General features: G+C 36.7%; 2 protein-coding genes across 5 annotated transcripts in view; one reads left to right on the top strand and one right to left on the bottom strand.

Annotated features, from left to right (window-relative positions):
* The window catches only part of LOC146558322 (clavesin-2), a 48,962-nt gene extending 38,313 nt beyond the window's left edge, over window positions 1–10,649 (top strand). The window contains exon 5 of the mRNA XM_085248151.1: window positions 1,383–10,649. Coding sequence (XP_085104277.1) covers window positions 1,383–1,476 — 94 coding nt within the window. The 3' untranslated portion in view covers window positions 1,477–10,649. The remainder of the gene's footprint in view (window positions 1–1,382) is intronic.
* A 6,512-nt stretch (window positions 10,650–17,161) lies between these two features.
* The window catches only part of LOC146558321 (uncharacterized), a 31,367-nt gene continuing 22,675 nt past the window's right edge, over window positions 17,162–25,853 (bottom strand). For 3 of the 4 annotated variants that reach the window (XM_085248107.1, XM_085248109.1, XM_085248108.1), the window contains 17 exons: window positions 25,717–25,770; window positions 25,569–25,616; window positions 25,193–25,471; window positions 24,741–24,788; window positions 24,615–24,653; window positions 24,401–24,433; window positions 24,181–24,228; window positions 24,041–24,091; window positions 23,893–23,940; window positions 23,683–23,730; window positions 23,543–23,587; window positions 23,279–23,389; window positions 23,160–23,195; window positions 21,712–21,756; window positions 21,591–21,617; window positions 18,408–18,452; window positions 17,162–17,931 (listed from right to left, as the gene is read on the bottom strand). In XM_085248107.1, the coding sequence (XP_085104233.1) occupies window positions 17,780–17,931; window positions 18,408–18,452; window positions 21,591–21,617; window positions 21,712–21,756; window positions 23,160–23,195; window positions 23,279–23,389; window positions 23,543–23,587; window positions 23,683–23,730; window positions 23,893–23,940; window positions 24,041–24,091; window positions 24,181–24,228; window positions 24,401–24,433; window positions 24,615–24,653; window positions 24,741–24,788; window positions 25,193–25,471; window positions 25,569–25,616; window positions 25,717–25,770 (1,157 nt within the window). In that variant the 3' untranslated portion in view covers window positions 17,162–17,779. The remainder of the gene's footprint in view (window positions 17,932–18,407; window positions 18,453–21,590; window positions 21,618–21,711; window positions 21,757–23,159; window positions 23,196–23,278; window positions 23,390–23,542; window positions 23,588–23,682; window positions 23,731–23,892; window positions 23,941–24,040; window positions 24,092–24,180; window positions 24,229–24,400; window positions 24,434–24,614; window positions 24,654–24,740; window positions 24,789–25,192; window positions 25,472–25,568; window positions 25,617–25,716; window positions 25,771–25,853) is intronic. The other variant, XM_085248110.1, reaches the window with a different exon arrangement.

Below are 25,853 nucleotides of genomic sequence, written 5' to 3'. Positions count from 1 at the left end.
ACATTTGATTTATGTGACGTTTTTCTGGTGAGTGTAGATTCCCGATTACTAGTTTTAAAGTTTTGTTTGTTCTGGTTCTATTTAAAGTAAAACAGACATTAGATAGTCACGGTGTGTTTTATGGTGCGCTTGTCTTGTGCTCAACAAGCCCCAAAAACAAAATGATATGCCTCAAAAAGCTGAATTTAGGTCTCCAAAATAGCTTAGTCGACCTTTTATATACAAGCTGTGGTTTGAAAAAAGAAGCAATAAAGATGCATAATGATATGATGGGGTCAATAAATAGTTTATGAAGTTGAACCCTTACAAAAAAGACAAGTAAATAAGCAATCAATACACAATCTAGTATTATCCAGACTAGCTGACTTTGGGGGTTACATATATATTTATGTTCATTCATATGCTAAAATTTATGTGCTTATTCTTGACAAAGAGAATTCTGCTGAGAGCATGTTTGACATTTCCTGCTGTAGAGTTTCCCCCCTATAGGCCACTGTGCGGTGTAATTCACTGTGACAGTAAATCATCTCACCACTGTGGAACGTCAACTCACTCAAAGACATTTATACTATGGAAGACAAACAGCAGCGAGTTAAGGCAGCAGGCTGTCACTGCAGGAAGGCTCAACCCTGCCAATCATAAATTAATTATTAGTGAGTTATAAATGGTCTGACAGTAACAGGGTGCATTTAAAAATGAACTCACTCTTTGGTTAATTCCCATACAGCAGGAAATAAAAACTTTTTATGACACTTTTTTAGCCTATAAAGCACTGTTAGTGTTATGCGTGTTATACTATAAAATCTGTATGCACGAATGCATTTTTATTTAATGTGCGGATGCTGTTTTCTTTTTATGAAGTATTAAAACAAAAATTATAACACAGGTTAACTAGTAAAAAAATAATACTGATAAATGATTGCATATAGAACATAATGAAACATAATGAAACTTGCAAGTAACATTTTATTTTTTCATTTTAGCATTTTGAGTTGTTTACAAAAACACACTGGTTATGTTACAGACACAGAAACAGGTGTTTTCTGCATGTATCCAATGTCTTATAAAGTATTTTTAACTTTGTGTGAACAAAATAATAAACATAGAAATTAGAGGATTCCTGGAAATCAAACCTGAGGTGATGATTGACCTGAAGTTTTTTTTGCAGATTTTATTCATACTCACAATTTGCCTCATAGCATGAGACAAAATAACGGATAGACTGTTGCATCAGACTTTACACAAGTAGGTCGGAATATTTTAACATCAACATAAACCGTTACAGTTAATATTTCACTGCACTTCACGGTTGACACTCTAAAGCTTTCAGCACAGTTGGCGACACAGTTATGCTAATCACCTCCTGTCCTTTGTTCTTGTAGGTCTCAGTCGGTGGTGGAACCGGGAGTCCTGAAGCGACCAGACAAAGTCAAGAGCGAAGAAGACAACATGCAGCCGCTGCTTTCGCTGGACTAAACCGTGCAGTCACAGCTCAAAAGCATACTCAAATCAATATTTACACACACAAATACACTGACTTACTGTGCACAAGCAACACGCGCCCTGAAAAACACCTTCCTCCAGGAAATGCTGCTGCTGCTACTGTTGGATTCACCTTTTTCTCCAAATCATGGAAAAGCAAGCAGCAAGAGATGAGAAGGACGTTTCCTCAGACTTAAGGGCATCCTAAGAGCTACTGATGGTGTTCTATATATTTATTTATTTAGTTATTTGTCAAGTGCCAATTCCAGAAACTGTAAATTAACGTCTTTAAACAATCCAGTATGGAGCAGGGAAGAGACACTCAAGAGAGTGAGTTGTGAAAGTATAGAGTGTTTACTGCACTTGTACAGGATACAGATGATAAAGAATGTGGAAAACTGATCATGAAACTTCAAAGAGGGCTTGGGGCCAGAGCTCTTGAGCTACAGTTTTTCCTTTTTTTGTACAGTAATTTGAGGAAAAATGCCCCATATGGGCAAGAAGCACGGCTCAGGATCTGCAGCAGTGATGGCGATCAGCTTGTTTAACCTCCTGGACCCAAACTGGCATACAGGCAGTGGGTTTACTGGGAGCTTATTGGGTGTTTACTGGGGGTTTGGCATCTTTCCTTTGAAAACAATGGCCGAACTCTTGGTTCTCACTCCAGTTATCTCTTGGAAAAGCAAACCCCCCTTTACGGTAAGAGTTGGCTCTATGTATCATTTGTTTTTTTTTGTTGTTTTTCTTTTTAGTCATTCTCTCGCTTGTTTCTGACCCATATGTCACAGAGCACAGCGCTGTCTTCTGCCATTAGGGATAACACAAAGCTGCTGTCTCTTATTTTTAACATAGACGCACATAATTACATATTTGTTTGGGAGACCAAAGATGTATTTTCTGAATTTCGATGGACAAATAAATGAGGCAAAACTTTGTAGAAGCAGGGAAAGGCCAAGTGTATTATCTTCTCCTGTGACGTTGTGACACATTTGTTGGATGTAATGACATTAACGAGCTTCTGAAAACATATTCCCATCATTTTAACACGGTATGCGTATTAGATATTTAGAGATTAAAGCATCACATTGGTATGTTGTTGACCGATTATTTCCTCCTGTATACAACAAAAGCAGACTTTTTCCTTTTTTAAATGATCCCAGGCTGCCATTCACAGTTTTTAAATCCATTTGAACTTATTATTAGTATTTTATAAGGCATTTAAAAACCAGCTATTTGTCGTTTGACACCCTATAATTACCAGATTAATCTGAAGAATTAAAATGCCCACATCACTGTTTGATGAGAAAATTATTCCATTACCACTGTCAGGAAGTGCAAATTTTATCCTTTTTGTGTTAAGTGTTTGGTTTGCAGCATCTTTAAGGATACCCTCTGAAGCATGAGAGTGCTGTTACAACATCCTGACAGCACCTGAATGCACCGAGACATTTTCAATGAGGTAATTGGTTAACTTCAATAATTTAACAATTCAGCTGATAATGACACACAGTGATTAATAATTTATTAAATCCTGGATTAGAGTTAATTGTATTGTTAGAATGGCTGCAGTTATTTTCTGTACAGGGCAGTTAAAAGGCTTGTATTAAGTCCTATTTCAGGCTATCTGTCACTGAAGTGGTAACAGAGACTGCACTTGACATTTTAAAAGGATATTAAGGCAAACAAATTGTTAATGACTAAAGTCAAAACCATCCCTATAAACAGATATCTGTATAATAATATGCATGAAACCATCCCTTGTTTCCAACGGATAATCACATTTGAGTTTGTATGCAGCCAGGTAAAAAGTCAGTCAAGCAATCAACTGTAGTCTGATGATAATGTCTCTATTATTAGATGTCTTATTTCAAAGATTCAGTTCAGCAGTCCAGCTCATAGGTTCACCAACTGTAGTCAAAGTAATACCAGCTGTCTGCTGCATTTGAACCCTTTAACATCCTGAAGCTCTGTCCAGCAAAAAAAACCCAAATTCCCCCATGTGATGTTCCGCTTGTTTTACTTTTGCCTCTTTCACTTTGTTTATTCCACCCTTTGTGTTTTTTAGATGGAGAAGGCTAACTATAGATACGAGGAAATAACGATAACATAGTGCACTCAAAATTATGATTTTTGAAGTGATCCTCCTAAAAAGAATCAGTTTAAACGCTGATGATGTCATTATTATATGTATGGCACAGTCAGCGTTTACTCGAGTTCAGAGAAAAGTGTAACTTTCAAGTGCAACATTTTATACTAAATTATAAGATTAATTACTTTAGCAGTCAGAAACTTTAGCAGTCCAAACTGTCCTTTAGAAAATAGTATTTAAACTGACACAGTTTGTTAAGTTATGTGGAATTTCTCCATGCATGTAGCCCTGAAGCAGTTTGACATACTTTAGTTTAGGTTCTTCCACATCAACTATTCACCTTGGGCACACGAAGTGCAAAGGTGTGACAACCAAATGTTAAGAAGGTGAAGAGCACAGCGGGAAGGAAATACGCGCCTCTGATGGGCAGAGCAGCAGAGTGAGGCTGGCAAACAGACAGCCGAGCAGATCACAGAATAAAGGCCGGCAGGCAGGGGAGCGTGAGGTGGCCCGCTGCAACGAGAGCAGACAGCTGAAATGTTAAACTATCACACCAGCGCACACGACATGTCAGCCCCGCTTACCGCAGCTCAGAGGCTCTACAGGCTGTATCCTGTGCAAAGTCGAGTCAGACTTGTTCTTAATGGTTTCTCCTTCGGCTCAGTGTGATCCGTGTGCTTCCGCTGAGGTTTAACATCAAACACAGAGAGATAATAATCTGGCAGTGTGATGACGATACTGTGTTTTTACTGAATATGTGATCAGCCTGATCCTCTAAGAGCAGACAGTAGCTACAGAAACAGTTTGAATAGGCTGTCATGACACATATTATTGTATGATTAAGTCCATTGTAGGGTCTGATTCAATTTTTATTATAAATTCAACCTTTGCTGCATCTACTGCTCGAACTTTGTGTTCAAGGAGTAAATTATTTATTTTCAGAAAGAGGCACATAATATAGAGTTCAGACCAAACCTAGATTTCCACAAGGTGTACAGGTGTATGATATATCTGTGCAAGAATTTTGCCATTTGTACAATTACTCATTATGACAAAATCCATAAAATATACAATTGGTTCAATATTTTTTTCATGCAACTAAAATGCTGTGGAGCTTATTTGGAACCAACCCGATTAGTCATCATATGCTAAATGCGTTCATTATTTCATTATATAACTGACCTTGGATCTGTAAATAATAATCCACTCATACTGCTGCCAATACATAGTCATCCTAGTACGTCAAACGTTGTCTTTTTGTCTGTGCTGTTGCACAAATACCTAAAAGCTGCCCTCTGACGTTGGTAGCTTGACACATCGGCTGTGGCAGAATGAGACATGAACAGACAGTGGTCCTGTTTTTGCAGAGCAGCAGACAGACAGTGGTGGAGTGTCCACGTTTTATTTTGCTTCGTTTGCACTCACTTTTTACGTTAATAGGCTGGTTAGGTTTAGGCATCTCAAACTCCTTTTTTAGTCCAGTTGGCTAAGACGATATCTTGATTTGTTTTTAAATATGCCATTTGCAACAGTAAGCCTGGACATGTAGGTAATCCATATAAATCTGATGAAAAGACGCATTTTAGAAGCACCCATACATAACCACTTGGGTGTGACAGACCTGTCTCAGTAGCTGTTGTATTATGGCACAGGTGGCAACGAACACCGTGTGCATAACTGTGAGACTTCAGCTGCTTTCTCAAAATGGCAATATTTGATGCCCAAGGAAGTAGAAAGGAGTATCTCTCCTGACATCCCATAAAACCAACATCAGTATTTCCTCTTTTGTAGATGGAGACAACTTAAATGAGTATATTTTGTTGTGTGATGTAATTGTCTTAGTTTGTCACCAAGTAAAACTACTTAGAAAACCACAAACAGTACAAGGCTTCTAGAAAACTGGCCGATGTAATTGTTTTAGCATCAGTATTTGGTTTAATTATAATGCTGATATTTGTAGACAGAAAACAAGATCTTTGATTTCCTTTAATAATCCGCTTGTAGTTCTACTGACCAATCATGTTGAAGCATGTTAAAGGCTTGTGCTGGACAGTGGAGAACAAACACATACTTTTAACTACAAGCTCTAAACCATAGGCAATTATTTGAGATTAATTCAGGTTGTTACTTGCTTTTTAAAAATTCATATTTAACTGTGTTTTAAAAGAAGCACAGGGAACAGTCAGATATTGACCAGTGTCCCCAAAATCGATAGATTCCCAGATTGATTCTGATGTCGCTGACAGCAGTAGTGCTTTTGCAGCCACAGTTCTTAGTTCAAATGCCCCTGTGTTCTCTTTCCTGAGAAACAAACATTGTTGTCAATATATTTCTCCCATTTTAAATATGATTATGGAATAAATACAGCAAAAGACAAAGGTCATCATCATTTATTTCTCATGTACTGCAAAATTTGAAGGTTGACATACCTGCTAATTTGTCTTTTTAAGCTATAACTGACCAATCACTGTTCAGGGGATGGATTAATGAGAAGATCAGTTCTCTGTAAAACCCAGTTTAGTCAGCTACAACTAAGTTTTTCTGCAACTGCTGCTTGCTGGGTTTTTGTTTCTGAGAGTCAATACAAGTCAAGTTCAATCTAGACATTTTTATTAACAACAGCTAAAAAACATTTTTTAAAATGATCATAATCATCTCTTCAACATTGAACTCTATTAAAAGGAAACTGCTTTTGATACACTGCAATGATTGCATCATTAAAAGTCATTTTAAGGGAAGAAACATAATATGTGTTATTTGAACTCCTTTTGTGAAGGCAGCACTCTTTCTTTACAGGATTTTAGTGCCAAAGGTCTCTGTGACTTCTCGGCGCTTATGACTGTGACAAAAAGGGTAATAGGGAAGAAAATTATAGAAGATTGCACTGGCATCATTATCTGAACCTGCACACCGTCGTATTTCCTACAGAAAACTCCAGATATGCTATCAGCCTTAATCACAAAATGGCGCTGAAGCAGTAAAGAGGCAGCGCAGAATCAGACATGTGAGATGAAAAGGATTAGGTAAGCGCTGCATACCACAACTTCTGACTGACAGCCATGCTTCTGTGATTACTTTATCCAAATTCACCTGCAGAATAATTGCAAATACAAATTTAAAAGTACATTTCATTCATGTGAGATTTATTTGCAGTCAACCCAGGTTAAGCCTAAATGTTTTGCAGCAATCTTTGAAAACATCAAAGCATCAAAGATTGGAGGAAAATGTGATCCACTTAAATATCATGCTTTGTGTTACAGACCACAAGTCACAGGGGAGGGTTACCACATACCTGCTTGGCTGTTTAATCATCCTTTTAATTCACATTTTAAGACAGCAACTTCATTCATCAGTGACATCTGATGAGTCGTTCAGACGTTGGTTAATAATTAGGATTAATACATAAGGCATGGTCCATGTACCATGTATGCAGATGATAATAATTCTGACAGCGGAAGGCCTCACTGTACTTTGCTGTTGCATGTTGATTTGTTCAAACACCCACTTTCACACAGTTAATTACTCGCAATGTAATTACATCAACTCCTGCTGTTTTTCATCTTTAACAGGAATGTAATGGTTTGTAAGTGCCAGTGTAGCTAAACAAACTAAACAGTAAGTCAGACGATGGGGTTAATATTCAACTAAATAACGCCAAGTCTCCGAGACTAAAATGGTTATCCTGCAAGAAACAAATCACAAAACTATGGATGGTGCGCCATTATTAATTCATCTACTGGTTTATTTTAGTCTTTCTCACAAATTTACAGCTTTAACCTGGTTTACTTCCCTGCCTGGGTTCATTCTTCAGTTTCAGCACATTTCATCACAGCAGCATTTCACAAATGTGTCCTTTTCTGATGTTTGTTGTCAGTGCTGGAATTAGTTCACTACTAATGAGGTAAAAGTCTAGATTTGTTATCAGTATCAGTGCAGATGTCAAAAAACAAACCTGAACAGTATTTTCAGACCATTCGAACTTAGAGTATAAATGGTCACAGTAGTTACTTGAGTAGACCAACTTCTGGCAGTCATGAGGATTTTTCCAAGAGCACTTTGCAAGTTTAAAATTATCAGTCACACTCCAAACAACAAAGTCTAATCACCTTTTGTTCACACTACAATAGAAAGCTGTTGTCATCATGTGTTTTGGTTGCTGGTTTTGTTCGCTAGATGTTGTGGATATATTTTTCACAAAACTCATGCAGTAGAACAGAGCCAATACAGTCTGAATAAGAGATTCAGGAGAAAATGTAAAGATTACTACCATAAATGGACACACACACACACACACACACACACACACACACACACATGGTCACTCACACAGCCACTGTAGATGCTTCCAGTTGTTAGGATAAAAAGTTTACATGAACTAAACATCTGTATACTGCTTGAATATAGCTAAACTGTATCTCACTCAGAGCGTCCTGCAGGTTCACTGATTATTTTTAAGGTTAATGTTGGTATCAGAGGTTGTTTTGTTCAGTTGTAAATCTAAATAGAATGAAATGAGACACAGTGTTTTATTACAGATATACTTTATCGGGTGATGCTTTGTGCTTTACCACACATGCAAGACTTTTTCTTTTCTCTTGTCAGTATTTTATTAAAATTGCTATCTATCTTGTTTATTACACAGATTGTTGTATGAAGTGTATACAGAAATATGAGTTTAAGATCTGTTCTTATTTAAGAAATTCAGCATTTCGAATGTTATTTCTGTGTTATTGTTATGTCATTCCTTCTGATTCTTGGATCAAAGTATTGCTGGGCACATTCAGACACCAGCTATAAGAGATGTAACAGTATATCAGGCTTTGGGCTTTTAAAAAAATAATCATCCCGGAAGCATTCATGGAGGTCCTCAAATGTTTGTAATTTTATCTGTCATTTTAATAAATCTGAAGTCAGCAATCGTAAAAAAACAAAACAAAGCAAGAGCCAAATGCTGCTTTTCTCCCATGCAACATATCATTTCATGACACGCAAAAAAGAGAGACATGAATGGGACATCTGTGAATTCATTTCCAGTCTTTTTTTAACTACAGAGAAGCCCAAATCTGCAACATGAGTTAATTTGTTCTTCATTTAATTTTGAGTAGCTTAACTAATCATAATTAATGCCGTATTTGCGCACCACTGAGCATGGAACGAGCTCTGCAGGAGTTGCAGATGTATCTGCAGTTTTCAAGTGACTTTGCAGTTTGAAGCAGGGTGAATCACAGCTCAGATTGCAGCACTTTATCAGCTCTTTGACACCTGAACTTTTCTTTTTTTTAAAAAAAAAATATGATTGCTTTCTTTACTGAACAAACACAATGATAATCTATAGCCAGCATCAGTTTGAAAAAAATTCACACCAAACAAAAAGCTGCTTTTGTTTATAGTAGCTCCAAAGTGTCACATTTATATTTGTCCTTTCACCAAAGTAAATAAAAAAGCTAAAATTTTCACTTCAGTCAGAGTGACTGAAATCACCATCCAGGGACCATTAAAGGGAAATGCATCTTAAGGGTTAATGTGCTGATAAATCCCAGCAATACGATTTTGCTCGGTGTAAAGTTAACAGCTTTTTTCAGCCAAAAAGCCACACAGAAAACAGGCACCTGCAAAACTAGTGAGAAATTGAGAAATTCTCCATTCATGCACAACAACAAAAGCAAAAGGGGACAATAAGCTTGAAATGGGACATTTGTGATTATCTACCCCTGCACGCAGATCTGACAGGTTTTTGTCTTTGGTAATTTTCCACCTGCTTCATGTACTTTATCATTTATTTAACAGGGTTGTTTATATTGCAGTGTAATTTTATTTTAACAAAGCAATAGAATAGAAATGCACTTTCTGATCTTCCTCAAATAAAAACCAGATTTGCATTGGGGAAAAGCAGCCAGAAAGCCAACAGATCAACATTTCACATGTTGATGTGCGTGCTCTTTAACATTCTTTAACAGATGAAAATACAAATTTGAAAATGTTCCTTTTGAAAGCAGGACCACACGTTGTGACCGTACTGCATGCAGCTATCACTTTCCTATGAATACAGTAATCATCCAATGTTGACTTCCACGATGGCTCCCTGTGTGATTAGAAGCATATTTGATATGAAAATACAAAGCTTCCATACTTTGAGTGGCATTTTTCAAATTTAGGACAAAGTATGTAAAACAATGAAAATGCAAATCATGCCTGTTTGGCAGGTAGTAGAAGACAGGACATTGCCATCACTCATAGAAATGGTTTTGGGGTACTGTTGGCCTTCATTTGGTTCAGACAATTGAGTCTAAATGGCTTGAAAAATGTGTCTAGTTTCAGTAATGTACATTAAATGTTCTCTGCTTTGTGTGCCTCTCTGTTTGACAGGCATCGTAAGCCACGTTGATTAGCATAACTTTGTTTTCCAAGATAACGGATGTGTAAAACTGGCAGAAGTCGCAGCACGTGTACTGTATAGATTGGGTTAATTAAATATCCACATGAAGAGTTTTGTTCCAAAGTGAAGAGATAAAAATCACATTATCTCTGCATATAGCATCATAACGTCTAGTGTGGAAAAAGTTAAACAAATCTTTAACAGATGTAATAATCAAGTTTCAAGATGCTATTTCTGTTCTTTTGAAATGAAACTCTCCATCACAAGCTTCGTCAGTGTGCTGTGGACTTTGTAATGATTTATGGACCAGCAATGTTTATTCCCCACTGACTTTGACTAATGTTTGAGTTCTCTCTGCCAAAGCCACTTCTTCCATTAGAAATCCAATGTATTGTTTCTTATATTTAAGTATTTGTGCATTGAAGAATTCAACATTAAATGTCATTTTTTTAAATGACTGATAATTGAAAATGAATGCATACCTTTCAATTTATTTGATTTTCCTACCAATGTTATTTGATTGTATAGTTACAGTAGGAGCTGTAGGGAGACCAAACTACAAATGAATTGTGAAGTTATTATGGAAAGCCAGTATATTATAGGAGCAAAACGCTGTTCAGTTAGCAGGTGTTAAATGTATTAATGTCCTCAAAGACAATTTGCTGAAATGTAAAATGATCAAAATAAACATGGACACACGCAGATCTTTTCCCTGGTTACTTTTCTGTTGTTTCTGTCTGTTTAAGTTTGACCTCTAAGAATATCACAGCATTTGAGCAGATGTCGCCATGCTTGTTGAAGCTACAGAAATTCAGTAATCAAGATCAATTTCCTCTGAGTGAGTCTGAGGACAAAGAGGCCACACTTTCAAAAGAAGTGTCCTCACTAAAGTAAAACAGTACTTCAAAAGACTTTCGTTTGACTCCTGTGCTCCTTCAAGTCGATATGAGCACAGTACAGTACAGCTTACCCATTCTTCTGCTCTGGTACCATGTATTGCCAGCTGGTCTGTTACTGGCCTCAAACATATCCGTGGCAGATTCATACTGCATCCCCGCCCGCTCTTTGGCTGTTATGAGATCCCCTTTTAATGCCATAAGGCCCCAAAACCAGTTGTAATGGTTTGTTTATCCACACCAAGGAAAGCAGTGATAATTGGAAAATCGTGTATTTACAGCCATGACTTACTGTATCTATTTCAGTTTGCCCATGAAATTTTATGCTGTATTTTTCAAAACATTCGTTCTCATGATCTTTGTAGTAAATGTAAAGGCTAAAGGACTTTTCACACTGGACAAGTAACCTATTATTATTGCAGCTGTTCACACAGACCATATACGTTTTTGAAGACAAATTTGCGACATGTATTGCGACAGCTGATTTTTCGCATGTGAATAAACAGATCTGACCAGTCAGATTGTGACTAGCTCAAAATGTGCACCAGTACTGAATTACAATGATATGGAAATAATACTATTTTATAGACTCTGAAATTAACTGCCTCCCCAGGTGTTGTCCCAATTCTGCCAACAAGAGCTCAAACGACACTGACATCCTAAAATAAGAAGTAGGTAGATCAATCCAGATATCGATAGTATCGATACCTATCCTGGTATTGGTATTGGATCAATTCTAGCGTGATGGGGTGTATACTTTTTTCTGTTCTCTAAGTTTATTATGTGACCCACTAATGTGTGTTAGATAATTTATTTGTAAATGAAAAGATGTTCTTTCTTATGTTGATTGTCACATTTATTTTATATATAGCCTAAATTTAACTCTTGTAAGCCCGCAGGTTTCCATTTGTGTAACTTTAAATCCTGATAGAACAGAATAAGCTAGAGCAATCATTTTTTGCATTACTTGCATATCGTGCATTCAACTTGTCTCAGGTAGCAGTGTCCTTCCACTAATGGCTTTTACAAAAATTATGTAAAAAGCACATCCAACAACAAAAACATGATCCAGAAATACACTTTGCCAATCTGATCTGATCTGTTCATAGGACTTCTCACGTTGGAATAAAGTTCATCATGCTGTCAGCAGGAACTATCTGCCATTACCTGTAGAAATAGGGAGTGAAGTCATTTTTCATGGGAAATGCAGTTTTTTCCCCTCAAAGGCCAATCAAAGGTGCATTAGTGGTATTGGAAGTCATGTTTGACTTTGTGCCTTCCTGCTTAGTTCATAGGACACTTAGTAGTTTGATTCCACTGTTGGAAACACAAACAGTTTGACTCAACTGTTGTTTTTTTAATTCTTACAATGTATTTTTTTTTTAAATTCCTGTTTTGATTTTGGTATCATCCATCAATTCGCTTCTGCTTATCCTTTTCAGGGTCGCGGGGGGCGCTGGAGCCTATCCCAGCTGTCATAGGGCGAGAGGCGGGGTACACCCTGGACAGGTCGCCAGTCTGTCGCAGGGCCAACACACAGGGACAGACAACCATTCACACTCACATTCATTCGCACATTCACACCTAGTGACAATTTGGATTATCCAATTAACCTATCACCACAAGTTGCATGTCTTTGGATGGTGGGAGGAAGCCGGAGTACCCGGAGAGAACCCATGCAAACACGGGGAGAACATGCAAACTCCACACAGAAAGACCCCGGCCTGATAATGAAATTGAACTCAGGACCTTCTTGCTGTGCAGCAACAGTGCTAACCACTATGCCACCGCGCTGCCATTTTGGTATCATTCCAGTATTTTAATTACTATTTCTTGTATTTTAATTCTGGTTACGGTTTAATAATTATGGAGTTTTTGACTCATCCAGTCCTGGGTTTGAATTGGGTTTTCCTCTGCTTCTATTTATCAGTTTATTTCTTGTGTGTTCAGCTCCTCAGTGTTAACGTTTACAGTCTCGTATTTCTGCTTGTATGCTTTTATCCACCAGTGTGTCTCTCTCTTCACATTTGGTGTGACCATTTTTGTGTGTCCAGTTTTTTTGGTTGTTTGTTTGTTGTTGTTTTTAGTTTTGTCACATTTTACTTTGTTAGATTTCTTTCCTTTTCTTTTTTTGTAGTGTCTTGTTTTAGATTTTCCTGTCTACTAATTTTTTAGATCACTTTTCACTGAGCCTTGTTCCACTTTCATTTCTAATTCCCAGTCAGTGTGTATAAATAACCCTTTCTTTTCCAGACTTTAAACTAACTTTAAAGTCAGAAAATAAAAGATTCAGCATGTACTTAGAACTCACAGAACACATTAACACTGTGCTTCTTAGCTGGATTAATTAATATGTAAGCAGAGGTGGTTTAGTGCTTGTTATTTATTTATTGATAGGATGGAGAGTATGAGTTCTTGTAGGTGGGATACACCCTACAACAACTAAATACATCACAGCCCATCAGTATAACAGTGTTTCTTTCTATACGAATTATTCCATATATAGCAAAGACAGAGAGAGAAATGCCCCCTCATGGATATCTTCAAAAGTTTATTCACGTTTTGACACAAAAACTGCATAGTGGTAAAAGTTTCCTACATAAGCACAGCAGACTCAGTGTTGTCCCTCCAATGATATTATAGCTTGAAATGTCAGTTATGACACTTAACTGGCTTCTGGAAAGTGACCGAGTGAATTAAACACATCTGCTTTATAGTACATGCAGCAGGTAGTTCATACTTTCTCTTAATGAAACATCATTTTCATACATCTTTGATAAAGCACAAAAAAACATCTTTCATTTAAAACTGTTTTTTGACCAAACGTGTTAACTAATTTATTATTATCTTTGAGAACTAATGGAGTGACAAGTCTCATGATAATAAGAAATTAACTATTATCTACAGTATTTGTACAGCACCAGAGTGACTGCTTTTTGTGACACTGCAGTCTTACTTGTGTGTTACAAAAAAGCAGCCTTGAATTTAAATAAATGACATTATCATGCAGAAAATATTACAATTTGTTAACAAAATATATCCTTCCAAAACAAAACAACCTCAAACTGTATGTTGTGGAATTAAACTTTTTTAAAGAGTGTTAAACTGCACTCCAATCCCAGATGAAGCATCTACAAGAAAGCCAACTATTTTTTATTCTGCTTGGAGATCGCAGATCGATTAGATTGTCTGTGGTTTCTGATAACTACAAACCAATAAAAGAATGAAAGACAAATATGACAGCAACACATCATAGTGAAATACAGTGAAGCAAAAGTGTAAGTGTTGCACTACAGCTTTTCAGAAAAAAAAACATGCATAAGATCAAGCAGATCACTTGCTTTTAACAACACCATCCAAACGCATGTACTTAAAACATAATCAGGGATGTAGAGTAGTCAAGTTGAACTCAGCCTTACACCTGTAGGCTCACATGAATATGTATGAAGAACCTGGAGTTACATTAGATAGAGCTCTGATGTTTTTGTGTGTTCCTTCTGGTTTGTTTTCTTGTATGAGATCACGATTTAGCTCACGTTAAATTACAGTTAATAACACTTTAAAACATAATTACAGCACATAGCCACAGTTTATGCTGTAATTACTGTTCATTTTATATGTTTTGACGACCTTCAGAACACTGAGGCACAAGCAGACTACTGCTGAAATGCCCTTCTGGAATATGATTAATCAAAACACCAGTAAAAACCACATTTTAAGGTAATAACTTACTCCAACTAACACTTACAACACCTACAGTCAGTTGCAGCAGTACATGATGTCAGATCTCATTAGGCTTCCTTACCACTTCAGGACTGCTGACCTCACCCCTGGAGGGTAATACTGAAACCTCAGGGATACACTTCACTTCAGACTTGTTTATAAAATTAGAGTTTACAAAAAACTTTACATTCAATGTTCTGTTAAACTCAGGAATAAAGAAAAATGAAATGAAATAAACTAAATAAAAACAAAAAAGAAGTCCAGAAACCAAAATTATGGACTTTCACCTAAAAGGGTCAGGTCCTTCTTTAATGTTGCAACACACTAGTTTTAGTCAAAATGGCCACTGTGCAATCTTTGGCAACAAATTATTGGCAAAACAAGTGATGAAAGTTTTCAGTCCATATCAGTAAACATCACTTTATTTAGAACTAACTCTTAAAAAAGAACAAAAAAATATTCTAATTATGTTATAAAACTGAAGTATGACTCTTTTTAGTCTGCAAAATTTAAACAGAAGTTTTCAAGTAACTTTCTCTAAACTCACCTCTAAATTCAATGTCACCAAATACAGTTTAAGGCTTTTAAAAAAAAGAAAAAGTTACAATACAGTTGGGAATAGTAGGTACAATGGTGAGTCGGCGCTGCAGTTGATATCTCATAGCCAAGAGGTCTGTAAATAATTTGCATTAAATTGTATAATCTGTGCTGCATCATTAAAAGTGCATTTTAATGAAAGGTAACAATTTCACAGTTTAAAAAAGTATGAATATATATTGAGTCCTTTTCTATCCCCAAGGTTTTCTTTGGGTTAATAGAGAGTCTGATATCAATATGGTGCATTGAGTCATTTTGGTAGAAACTCTGTAACTACACTCAAGGACAGCAGAAATGTTCTGCTGCATAGTTTGGCATATTAGCTAGATGACTAGCTAGCAAGCTAGCACAGGGAAATATCTGAATCAGTCCACGACAACAAGTAACACGAAGATCAAAGCATCTTAACTGCTTTAAATGTGGATTATGAGGGGAACGTTGGAAAACTTTCACCCCTCTAAGAGGTCCCTGGCCCTCATAAGTTCAAGAAACTCTGGTTGAGCCCCCCTTCACTGCCATACCTCAAAAAAAAAACTTTTTAATAATTGATGTAGCTCAATCCACAGGGTCATAATATGGTAAAAATGCAACAATATGTCAAAAGCATTTTTAAAACATGGACTAGCTATTAAAAACTAGTAGTTTCGTCTGTCTTTAGGAACTCACTCTGTTAAAAGGTGAATGTGACAGCACAATATGGGCAAGGGTGGGTCATATCCCAGGATTAAGCCCAGCGTAAAAACACCTTTTTTGGTTCTTTGCATCAAGTTTTCATTCAGTAAGACGGCAACAGCAATCACTGGTGATGCTCGGCAACAGTTTGGCAGCGTCAACAAGGCAGCCATGTTGCTATAAGGCACAAAACCAGAGCTATGAATGACTGAGGTAAAAAGAAATATGACAAGATCAGACTTAATAAATAAGCTGATGGTTAACACAAATGACATTCATTCAGTGTAGCAGACATCACAGTGTCTCATGAGTTGGTCACATCAAAGTTGTCCCTGCCTCTGAACACGATGAGTTAAAGGAGCTGATACTTGTAAGTAATTAGAGGTCATCTGTGATAAAACACACAATTACAAGACATTTACTATCCAGGAATTGCACTTCATTTTTAAGATAAAAGCACAGTATTGCAATATTTGGCTTTAAAAGAAAAACAAATCAAAAAGAGGTTTTCTGAATTTATTAAACCTAATGAGGTGCAACAAAAACATTTTGCTGCATACTCATATCCTTTATGGCCGATAAACCACCACCGAAAAGCCCATAGTCCCACATATAAGCTGCTTCAAGTTACACAGAGAACCTAGACTATTTAATAATTATTGTATATACACAAGAAAATGTTTTGTTTTTTTTAATTATATCCCCTTTTTCTTACTTAGCTATATGTTTCATTTAAATATGTTTCTTAATTGGATCCAAATTTAATTTTGGAGCTTCGATATGTGCAATGAGACTGCATTGCATTATTGAGTTTGTATTCATAGAGATATACAAATCTTTTCAGTGCCTCTTGAATGTTAGAAAATATTTATTTTTTCAGATTGTTCTATATTTTATTCATCTACTCTGCCATTTCTGGTTACCCTAGTATCTCCAATACACCACTTTGATTGGAGTCAGTTAAAATTAAAATGTGGCATGTAACATATTGAAATGAACCTCTACAAAAACAAACAAACAAAATAAAACATTAGCAGTGAAAGGTAAATGGCCAACAGTTTCATGCTAGATGTGTTCTTAATATGTCAAGAAATATGTGTGCATCAATCACAGCATGCGCCTACAATTGATGAGGCTGATGGATGTTCAGTGACAGGGATGCTGCTCAGATCAGTGTGGGAGCTCCTGGGATTTGACCCTCCAACATTTGGATTCTGTTCTATTGCAGATGCAGCAAAGCAGCAGAAACAAACACGGGGCATGGTTACAGGAACTGAAAATGCAGTTATTTATATAGAAAACTGGAAAAAATACTATTCAAATAAATCATATTTTGTGAAATGTATTTGCATGGGTTTGATACCATTAACATATATTATGTATATAATTCAATGTAATATATTTTCCTGTTGCAAATAATCTTAGACTTTGAAAATAAACCATTCAAAGCTGTTTAAGACAATAAAAGCTTGTCTTAATAGAGTATAAGTGTTTGCTTGGATATAAACTAAACTGCCTTAAATTTAAATTACTGTTAAATCTGATAACGGGCATCATAGAGAAAGCAACACAAAAGTCAGCTTTTTATATTACATCCTAAGTTGTGACCCATTTATCCCATTCTAAATTAAAAACATGCATTATGTACATTATAAATACTATTTATAATTAAAAGAATATTCACAAGATGGCATTTTTCTAACTGAACATAGACATAGTAGAGCAGCATACGCAGAGGGTAAAATGGGCAATATTAACAGCAACCCCAGGAGCTCAACCACTAAAAGAATATTTCAATAAATTAAAGACAAAGTAAGTCAGTCCACTTTTTTTCTCTCTCTGTGATCATCCTCTTAATGTAAAGCTAGCACAGATTCAAACACCTCCCCCTGCTGGATGGAAAGATGCAGTGCTGTCAGATATAAAGAAAGGCTTCAGGTGGTCCTACTGCCCAGACGCCTTGGCTGCTCTCTGCTGCTCCAACATGGCTCTGAGTGCAGGAGACATCATGGTGGGGGACATGGCTGGAGTGAAAGGTCGTAAAGGGTACTGGGCATTTTTGCCAGGGACATAAACGCACTGAAAGAATCTCTGCCCTGTGAAGACAAGATGAGATGGAAAGAGGTTGCTTACAATAAGATCTGTGGATAGATTTGTACTGTGCAATTATACGATTACATGGTGTGTTCAAACCACACATAAAGCAAAGTTTCCAGACCAGAAATAGAGGCCAAGCTGGCATCACTGTTCGTGGGCACTATATGATTTAAGTTCACTCTTATATAGGGACAGAACCAAAAAAAGACTAACTGGTAAACTCCCAAAATCTGTTTTTGTTTAAGAGGAAGCAGTTCTGGCGTTAGCGCTAAGGCGTTAACATTTCTGGGTTACAAAATGGTCCAAAAAACCCACTGATGTGATGCACAAGTTCACTTCACAATGGGTTTGAACACAGCCTTAGCCACCTTGATTAGAAACACCCACACCCACCTATATCCTTCTCCATATACAAATATTAATATCGGCCACAGTCAATGAAATAAGAACCTGAATAAATTTCACCAAGTCTTACCAGGTTTCTTCTTGTCTGTAATATTTTCTTCTTTCTTGGGATCTTCTGCATGCAATAAAAATAAAACTTAATGAGAATATGAGATTGTGCTTCACACTGAGAGAGAAAGAAAACAGAGGATAAGTTTCTACATGCATGAAAAAAGAGAAAGGATAAAAGACAGGCTGGGTTTCACTCTTTAAACACAGTGATGTTCTTTTGCTTGTTTCTGCTGCTTCAGTCTCTTGTTAAAGTCAAACTAAAATTAAACTTTATTTGGAAAAGCGACCACTTGTTGCCACTTGTCATTTGCAAATAAAAATACATTTAAATGTAATTTTTCTGCAACAACCACATCACCCTGCATAATTGTTCAAACCTAATAAAAGCCACTCAGCAGGTGTTGAAATAACACGCCTCAAGAGTGGTGCTCAACAAAGAGTAGCCTTGTTGCTGCTGAGTGTTGTAAAGGGAAAGCACCTTCTCATTCCCAGGATACCAAACACTGCTGTCCACAACAAACCACTGACCTCTCCATAATCTATGGAGAGACTAGTCTGTCACCTGAATAGCCATCGATGGGCAATTGTAAAGCACCCTTTGATGTTACATGTAACTAGATATGCAGCATGTGCAGGTTTAATTTTGTGATGAGGCTTTTCATAAACCTAACCAAAAGGAGTTTAGTGACTCAAACAAAGCAAAATAAAAAAGTGACTGAAGAGTAAGTAAATCATCAACTAAAAAACAAATGTGATGGAAACCAAAGTTTATTGGCTGACGCACATCAGAGTTGCAGCTCTCTAAAAGGGGACCATTAACAGCATTTAACACCCTATAATAAGAATGAATTGCAGCAAGCTACACAGTACACACGTCTATCAACATTGTATCTAGTTCATAGTGAACCACAGAACTTGCAGACTGAAATCTCTTAGAAATCCTTGTTGGTGAAATGTGACGTGAAAGTCACCACTCAGAGACACAGTGCACAGAAATAAAAACATTTGGCAAAGGCAAGTCTATGAACACCAGGAAGGATATTTAACTCACATTAATTTGTTTACTCATGTTGTTGCTCTAATTGCTATTTATAAGGTTGTTTTTCTTCTTGCTTTACTGTTAGTTGATGTTTGCATTAGAGTATCATGACTTTGTTAAGTTGTATAGTTATATTTAACTTAAACGTAACAATGTGTGCGTGCATTTCCCTGCTAAATAAAATATAAGTAACTTAAATCAAATGAAATGAAATCCTCCAAAAGAGGTTGATTTCTTTTGGAATTCAGTCATGCATAAAACAAACCATACAACACAAATACTGGCTAGTATTGTCTATATAAAACGATTCTGGTTTGCTTCTTTTAAGTGAAGTAAAGAAACCAAAATCAAAGTAAACCTCTGAACTTCAGTCTGAACCAAAGAAACCAAACTACTTTTCATCACACCTGAAGAAACAGGCACTGCTGTGTCAGATGGTAGCAAAGTGTGAAGTTAAACAGGGCAGTGGGGGAGTGTTTGTAATCCACTGGATGATTCAATAGGAACAGAACACTAATAACCCAATTTAATGGGTTTTGGTTCATGGATTTAATCAATCCAGCTAAGTATAAAATTGTTGCCATATTCATCAAAGGCCATAATCTCTTTCAATAATTCAAGGCGGCTCAAAAGGCTTGTAATCTTGTACCAATCAGCTCATCTCATTAAATTCTAATCACTTGTGATCCTAATGTCATTAAAGCCATCGTTCTTTCATACTGAATTATCCATTGGAAAGATGGTGAAAATTTACAGAATACCTCAGGCCTTACAGGAAGCTGTTTTCTCATTTTCTATTGACAACAAGCATATGATACACAACATGAATGACAGAAAACAAAACGATTCATAGCACCACTGTGTTTCTTTGTAATACTTCAAAATGTTTATCCAGTAATTCAAGAAGCTTTATCAGTTCAGCTAACTTGTATACTGTAGCTTACACTGATGCTGGGAACTTACATTTAAAGGCATTATGAGGAAAACAATTCTGAGAGTTAATTTATACATTTGTCGATTTAGCTGTTGATCAGGATTGTGTGAGTGCATGTGCTGATGTACAGACTCTTTTTGTGAAAGGACAGCTTATTCTAATTTCTATCACCCTCCTGAACATTATCATGGCTGCATAGCTCCCAACAATCTTTGCTGCCAACAATAAAATTAGCAATCTAAACTCATTCTGCCAGATATGGCAACATGTTTTAGGTATCATTGTATGAGGGAAAAAATATGCATATAGTAAAACAAGGAATTGAGATTGAAATACACTCCTGCTCCTTTTACCCAGAATTTCAAAAGTATACTGAAGAACAAAATGCGTTGATAGTAGAAAGCATTTTTCTAGTCTTTTATGTTTGTCTGCATTATTTTATTGTCACCAACCCCTGACATGTAGCCATGTCTGCCTCTTCCTTGCGAGAAGAGACAAAGCAAAATCTCTGATGCATTCAGTCAGATTGACAAGCAAGATGACAGAGAGGAGGGTGTTTACATTGCAGAAGTATTCATATTATTTTGTGCCTAGATGATGATAACTATCTGCCAGCTTTGAAAGAGCGCAGCTTCACATTCAGAACAAGCACAGCAAGGTAAGTACGGCTGATGAGGAGGACAATGGTGTCGATGCTACAGCTCCAAAACCACAATGTCTAGATTTTACCAAAAACTGTCAGTGTGAGGGAAATTAACAAGCGTGTTGCTTAATACATTGTTGATATGGACTATTGAGTTGTCCATATCAACTCAGTAGGTAGGCTCGGCCCCTCGGAACAATATGATAAACTAAAACCAAAAACGAACTCTAAAGAACTCAAAAGTCTTAATTCCCACTAATGTTGTAACATAACAGATGACTTTTTTTACTTGAAATAAAACTGGATTCTAACAAGTTAACTTTAAATGTATCCCAATACTGACTACCAAGAACTGTTACTGATGACAGATACCTTACTAGCTCAGAGGTCATATCAGTAACCAAAAGAGAACCAGGAATGTTTAAGTCTCTAATCAGCAGCACTGATAAAGCCTCTTGAATGAAGCACACTCCACTGAAATTAAACTTCTGGAAACACAAATAATTCTAATAAGTGTCAATACTCTCTATGGTGACTGGAGATTATTTACTGTGCATATAGAAAACTTTCATGCTCGAGTACTTACCAGTTTTTGATGCTTGTTTCTCTTTTTCTAAAATTTGCAAGGGGAGAAAGGAGCAGCTGAGCCTTCTGAAATATACATAGCACTCATTAGATTCACTTCTAATTCTACTCTAAAGCCATACCTTGAGTCTCTTTGACAGATTTCTTTTCAGCCTCCTCTGCTTGGCCTGTGAGAGGAGAGACAGCCCTATTACAGCCTGCCAAATAACTCTCTGTAATTGTGGTGTAAATTCAATATTCTTGCAATATTATTCCCTTCTCGGAGTAATACAGCTTGGCATGTCTCTAATTAGAACTTTATCATGCATAAAACAGCCCATTTTATTCACATAATCTGCATCTCAGAAAGGGGCGATTTTCCCTGAAAAATGCCAGCAGAGAACATGAGTATGTTTCAAACACATCTAATTTGCTGTAGATGGTTTTTACAAGGGTACAAACATATACGCTTGCACCTTCTCTTCCTGTGTTTCACTTGATCAGTTTAGCTTCTGAGAAACATGGATGGACATGAATACTAACAGTGACTGTGAACATTAGACTCTTTCAGAATGAGGCATGACTGCAGTTTAGAAATTCTTCATTTCCATCCTCTAATTAAAAGACATTTTTCAGAGGTGTTTTACTCTCGGCATGAATTCCACCATAGTTAATTTGCCTTCCAATTTATCAAAAGGGTGTACATTCAGACTGGTTATAAGACTTTGTGGTTCAAATTTAAAGAATACAACTTTTACAGAGCTGAAAGTAAAGGCAAGAAAGACAGCTTGTTAGATTTTCCTGTTTTTAACAAGGTAACAAAGATGGCTTGAAACAGCTGAGGGCTGTTTCAAGCCTGATACATACATTTGTATGTATCTCAGTGGTCTCCAGAGACTAAAAGATGAATGCTGCTGGCTTTTCAAATCCCCTGTTTATGTGAAACCAACAGTTTTGTGAAACCAAAAGGTCAAAGCCCTAACTTTCCCACTAATTTTGGAAATCCTTCAGGGAAAGCACAAGGTAGACATATTTGTTTCTGAGAGCTGTCCAAATACAAGCAACAATCATCTCAAGACAATTACAGTATTTATTTATTCATAAACATAAACTAAAAAATGTTTTGTTTTGTCTGGGTTTTTTTAATCAGAAAAACAAGTTTGCCCAGTTATTTATTCTGTGGCTTAATGACTGTAACTCTAATAATGATAAATAATCTAGTCTTAGCTGAATATACACAATGTGTTCTGTCATTCTGGCAGATTATGCACTAGCATTAGGACACTGGCACAGTGCAGTGCTAATATCGTACTCCAAGAAATAACAATCATATTTTAGACAGTTGTGAAGTTTACATCTGGAGATCAGAGTTGGCGGTGTAGTAAATCTGACCTGTAATGTTGAGTATAGAAAATTAATTTAAATTTGGGAGAGAGGGAGAAGGGATAGAAATGGGACACTTGGTCACTACTGGCATGTTAGCATACTAATGGGTTAAAAGGACTATTGTGCAGTCTCAAAGTGCTGCTAGCATGCTGTAAATAAGCTAAGCTTTAGGGAAAATTATTGCCACATTAAAATATAAACTTACTTTTCTTTGCTGCCAATAATTTTGATCTTGGCTTGGCTACAAAAACAAAAACAAAAGTAAAGAACTACAAGTTTTAGGAAAGCTAGATATTTTGGGGCCCTCATGAAAGAAACACAGACCTGGTTCAGATCTGGCAGGTTTCTCCTCGTGGGCTTCAGAGGTTACATTTGCCCTCCTGCCAATGTCAAGTCTCGGTCTCAGTCTGAGTGGCTGTGGACGTGGTTCTGGATCTGTTTGATATGAATTTGAACCGAACCAAATCATCTTAATAAACAGAAATTATAATGCAGGGGTAACTGGGCTAAAGTTGATGATTAAAAAAAAGATCTTCAACCGAGAAGAAAATCTAATTTTCGTGAACTCATGCACGGTCTGAGTTTTACCTGTCTTTGCTGTCGATGCCTTCACTTTGCTCATGATAGGTGCCGCTTTTGAGGGGAGCAGAAACAATTAGTTCCCAATCATCTTTCATGAATTATGATTGGCTTTATGCAAATTAATGAATGTCAGTGAGTGCCGTCACCTGTCTTTTCAGAGGCTGATTTCCTCTTCTGTCTTTCAGCCGCAGGCTCTAACGTAATGAGGAAAAACTCGTGATTAGCAGCCTGAATAATTTGTTTTCTCAGTCAACTATTAACTTCTACTTCACATGAAAGAGAAATGTGTTGGACTGCATTTGATTTTTTTTAAATATTACAAATTTGACGAGATCCTAACGTCTAATCATGTTTACCTTTCTTAGGAGCTGCAGCACTTTTAGTTTTATGTTTTGCAGATGGATCTATGCAAACAAATTGGAACAAAATACAACAGAATTAAATATATAATGTTTAATTTTCATCATTTATATGTCCCAATAACAACAATAAAGGATATTTTACCTGTTTTTGCCCCTGCATGAATTCTGATTTTCTCTTTTTTAGCAGCTGCCACTGAAGTAACAAACACATAAGAAGAACATTACACTTTTAAAGGCAATCAAAATGCATTAGAAAGTATAGATCCATAGATACCAGATCACCTTTCTTTGCAGTGTCTGCTTTGGTTTTGTCTTTCAAAACGGCAGCATCTAGTATTGAAAAAATACATGAATTTATGGTATCTGTATCTTGGAAAAAGGTTTAAATATATATGAATATTTATAACAAAGCACAGCTATAATTACTGTGTGTATCACTTCTAACAATGTGAAGTGTGTACCAGAGGAAACACCAAATTATCCAGCTGTATACATGAATTACCTTTCTTTGTTTTCCCTTTGGCTGCTCCTGGCTCTGAGGGGATAATTGCAGTGAAATGCCCATGCCAAGTTAATTTTCTTTAATTAATGCATTCATATAGCACACAGTGCTATTGTACATCACTGTTATGTGCTGCAGCTGTCGTTTGTTATAGTGGATATTCTAGTTAGCTGGCAAATTAAGTATTTAGTGGATGTGGAGAGCGCTACAGTACCTTTGTCTGAATCAGCAGCCTTTGTTGTTGTTTTTTTTGCTGAAAATGACAAGACATTAATTACTATCACTGATGTAATTGTGATAAACACAACTTTCCACAAGAGTTTAACTTCTTAGTTTGTACCTTTCTTTGTGGAGACAGCAATCACGTCCTCCTCAGCAGCCTCTGGTTCTTAAAGGGGAAACAGTTGTAGGTTTATTTACTTTGTAGCATAATTTGAATTATATTAAAGTTTCACAGAAAATTTTAAGATTTTCAGGATAGTGTGGGTTTTTTTTTTCAAGTGAAATGTATTTATGCTTTTATGTATTCATTTATTTATCACACCTTATTCAAATATTTACTTATCAACAACTCTGTTTAATTAGTTGCACTATATTTTTAAGCCTCATTGATTTATTTGATCAGATTTTTGTGATTTTCCTCCCAAAACCTGTGGAAGGTGAGTAGAAAAAAATCTGTATATTTAAATATTTTTAAATGAATACCTTGAAAACAAGAAAGAACAAGAAAACAAGAACAAGAAACAACCATTTCAAAAGAAGAAAGAAAATAAATAGACATATCCTTCTCACCTTGAACCGGAGCATCAGCAGGCTCAGCTTCAACAGCTGGAGACGGGACCTCAGGTTGGGCAGGAGCTTTTTCTTCTTCTTCTGCAGCTTCTGGCTGTACAGGCTGGAGTGGCTGAACTGGATCTGGTGGAGGCGGCATCACAGGCTGAAGTGGTGGCTGATATGGTTGATACTGTGCGTACAGTGGATGCATTGGTGCTGGCGGAGGCTGTTGCTGATAAATGCCCTGTGGGGCTCCGGGCTGGACAGGGTGGGCGGTCAGTACAGGAGCAGAGGGAGCTGAAAACAAAAACAAATACGCCTTTAACCTTACAGCAGAAGTCATTGAGCAACGGAGATTTAACTGTGACTGCAAACAGTACCAAAAAGTGAATACCTGACATGGTAGGAGGAGGGTAAGGATTGTCTGTGACTATGTGATGAACTGCAAGATAAAAAGCCAACTTTAAGCTGGTGCACAGTAAAGTCTTTAATTCAGCCTATATGACAACATTTCAATGCACTGTGGAGATCCTTGTGCTTACCATACCATCCAGGTGGGGACGGGCAATAAACTGGTGCAGGTCTACAAGGCCCAACTGCAAAACATCAGTGCACATTTGCATTATTCATATAATCCAAAGCAACAGTTTACTGGAATAATACACAAACAAAGTCATAT

The sequence above is a fragment of the Mchenga conophoros genome, linkage group LG15 (assembly GCF_057382185.1).
Source record: "Mchenga conophoros isolate Kocher_MC1m ecotype Shallow Benthic linkage group LG15, M_conophoros_male_GT1.1, whole genome shotgun sequence".
Lineage (NCBI taxonomy): Eukaryota > Metazoa > Chordata > Actinopteri > Cichliformes > Cichlidae > Mchenga > Mchenga conophoros.
Note: the sequence above shows the minus strand (reverse complement) of the source record. Positions and strands in the feature narration are given on the sequence as shown.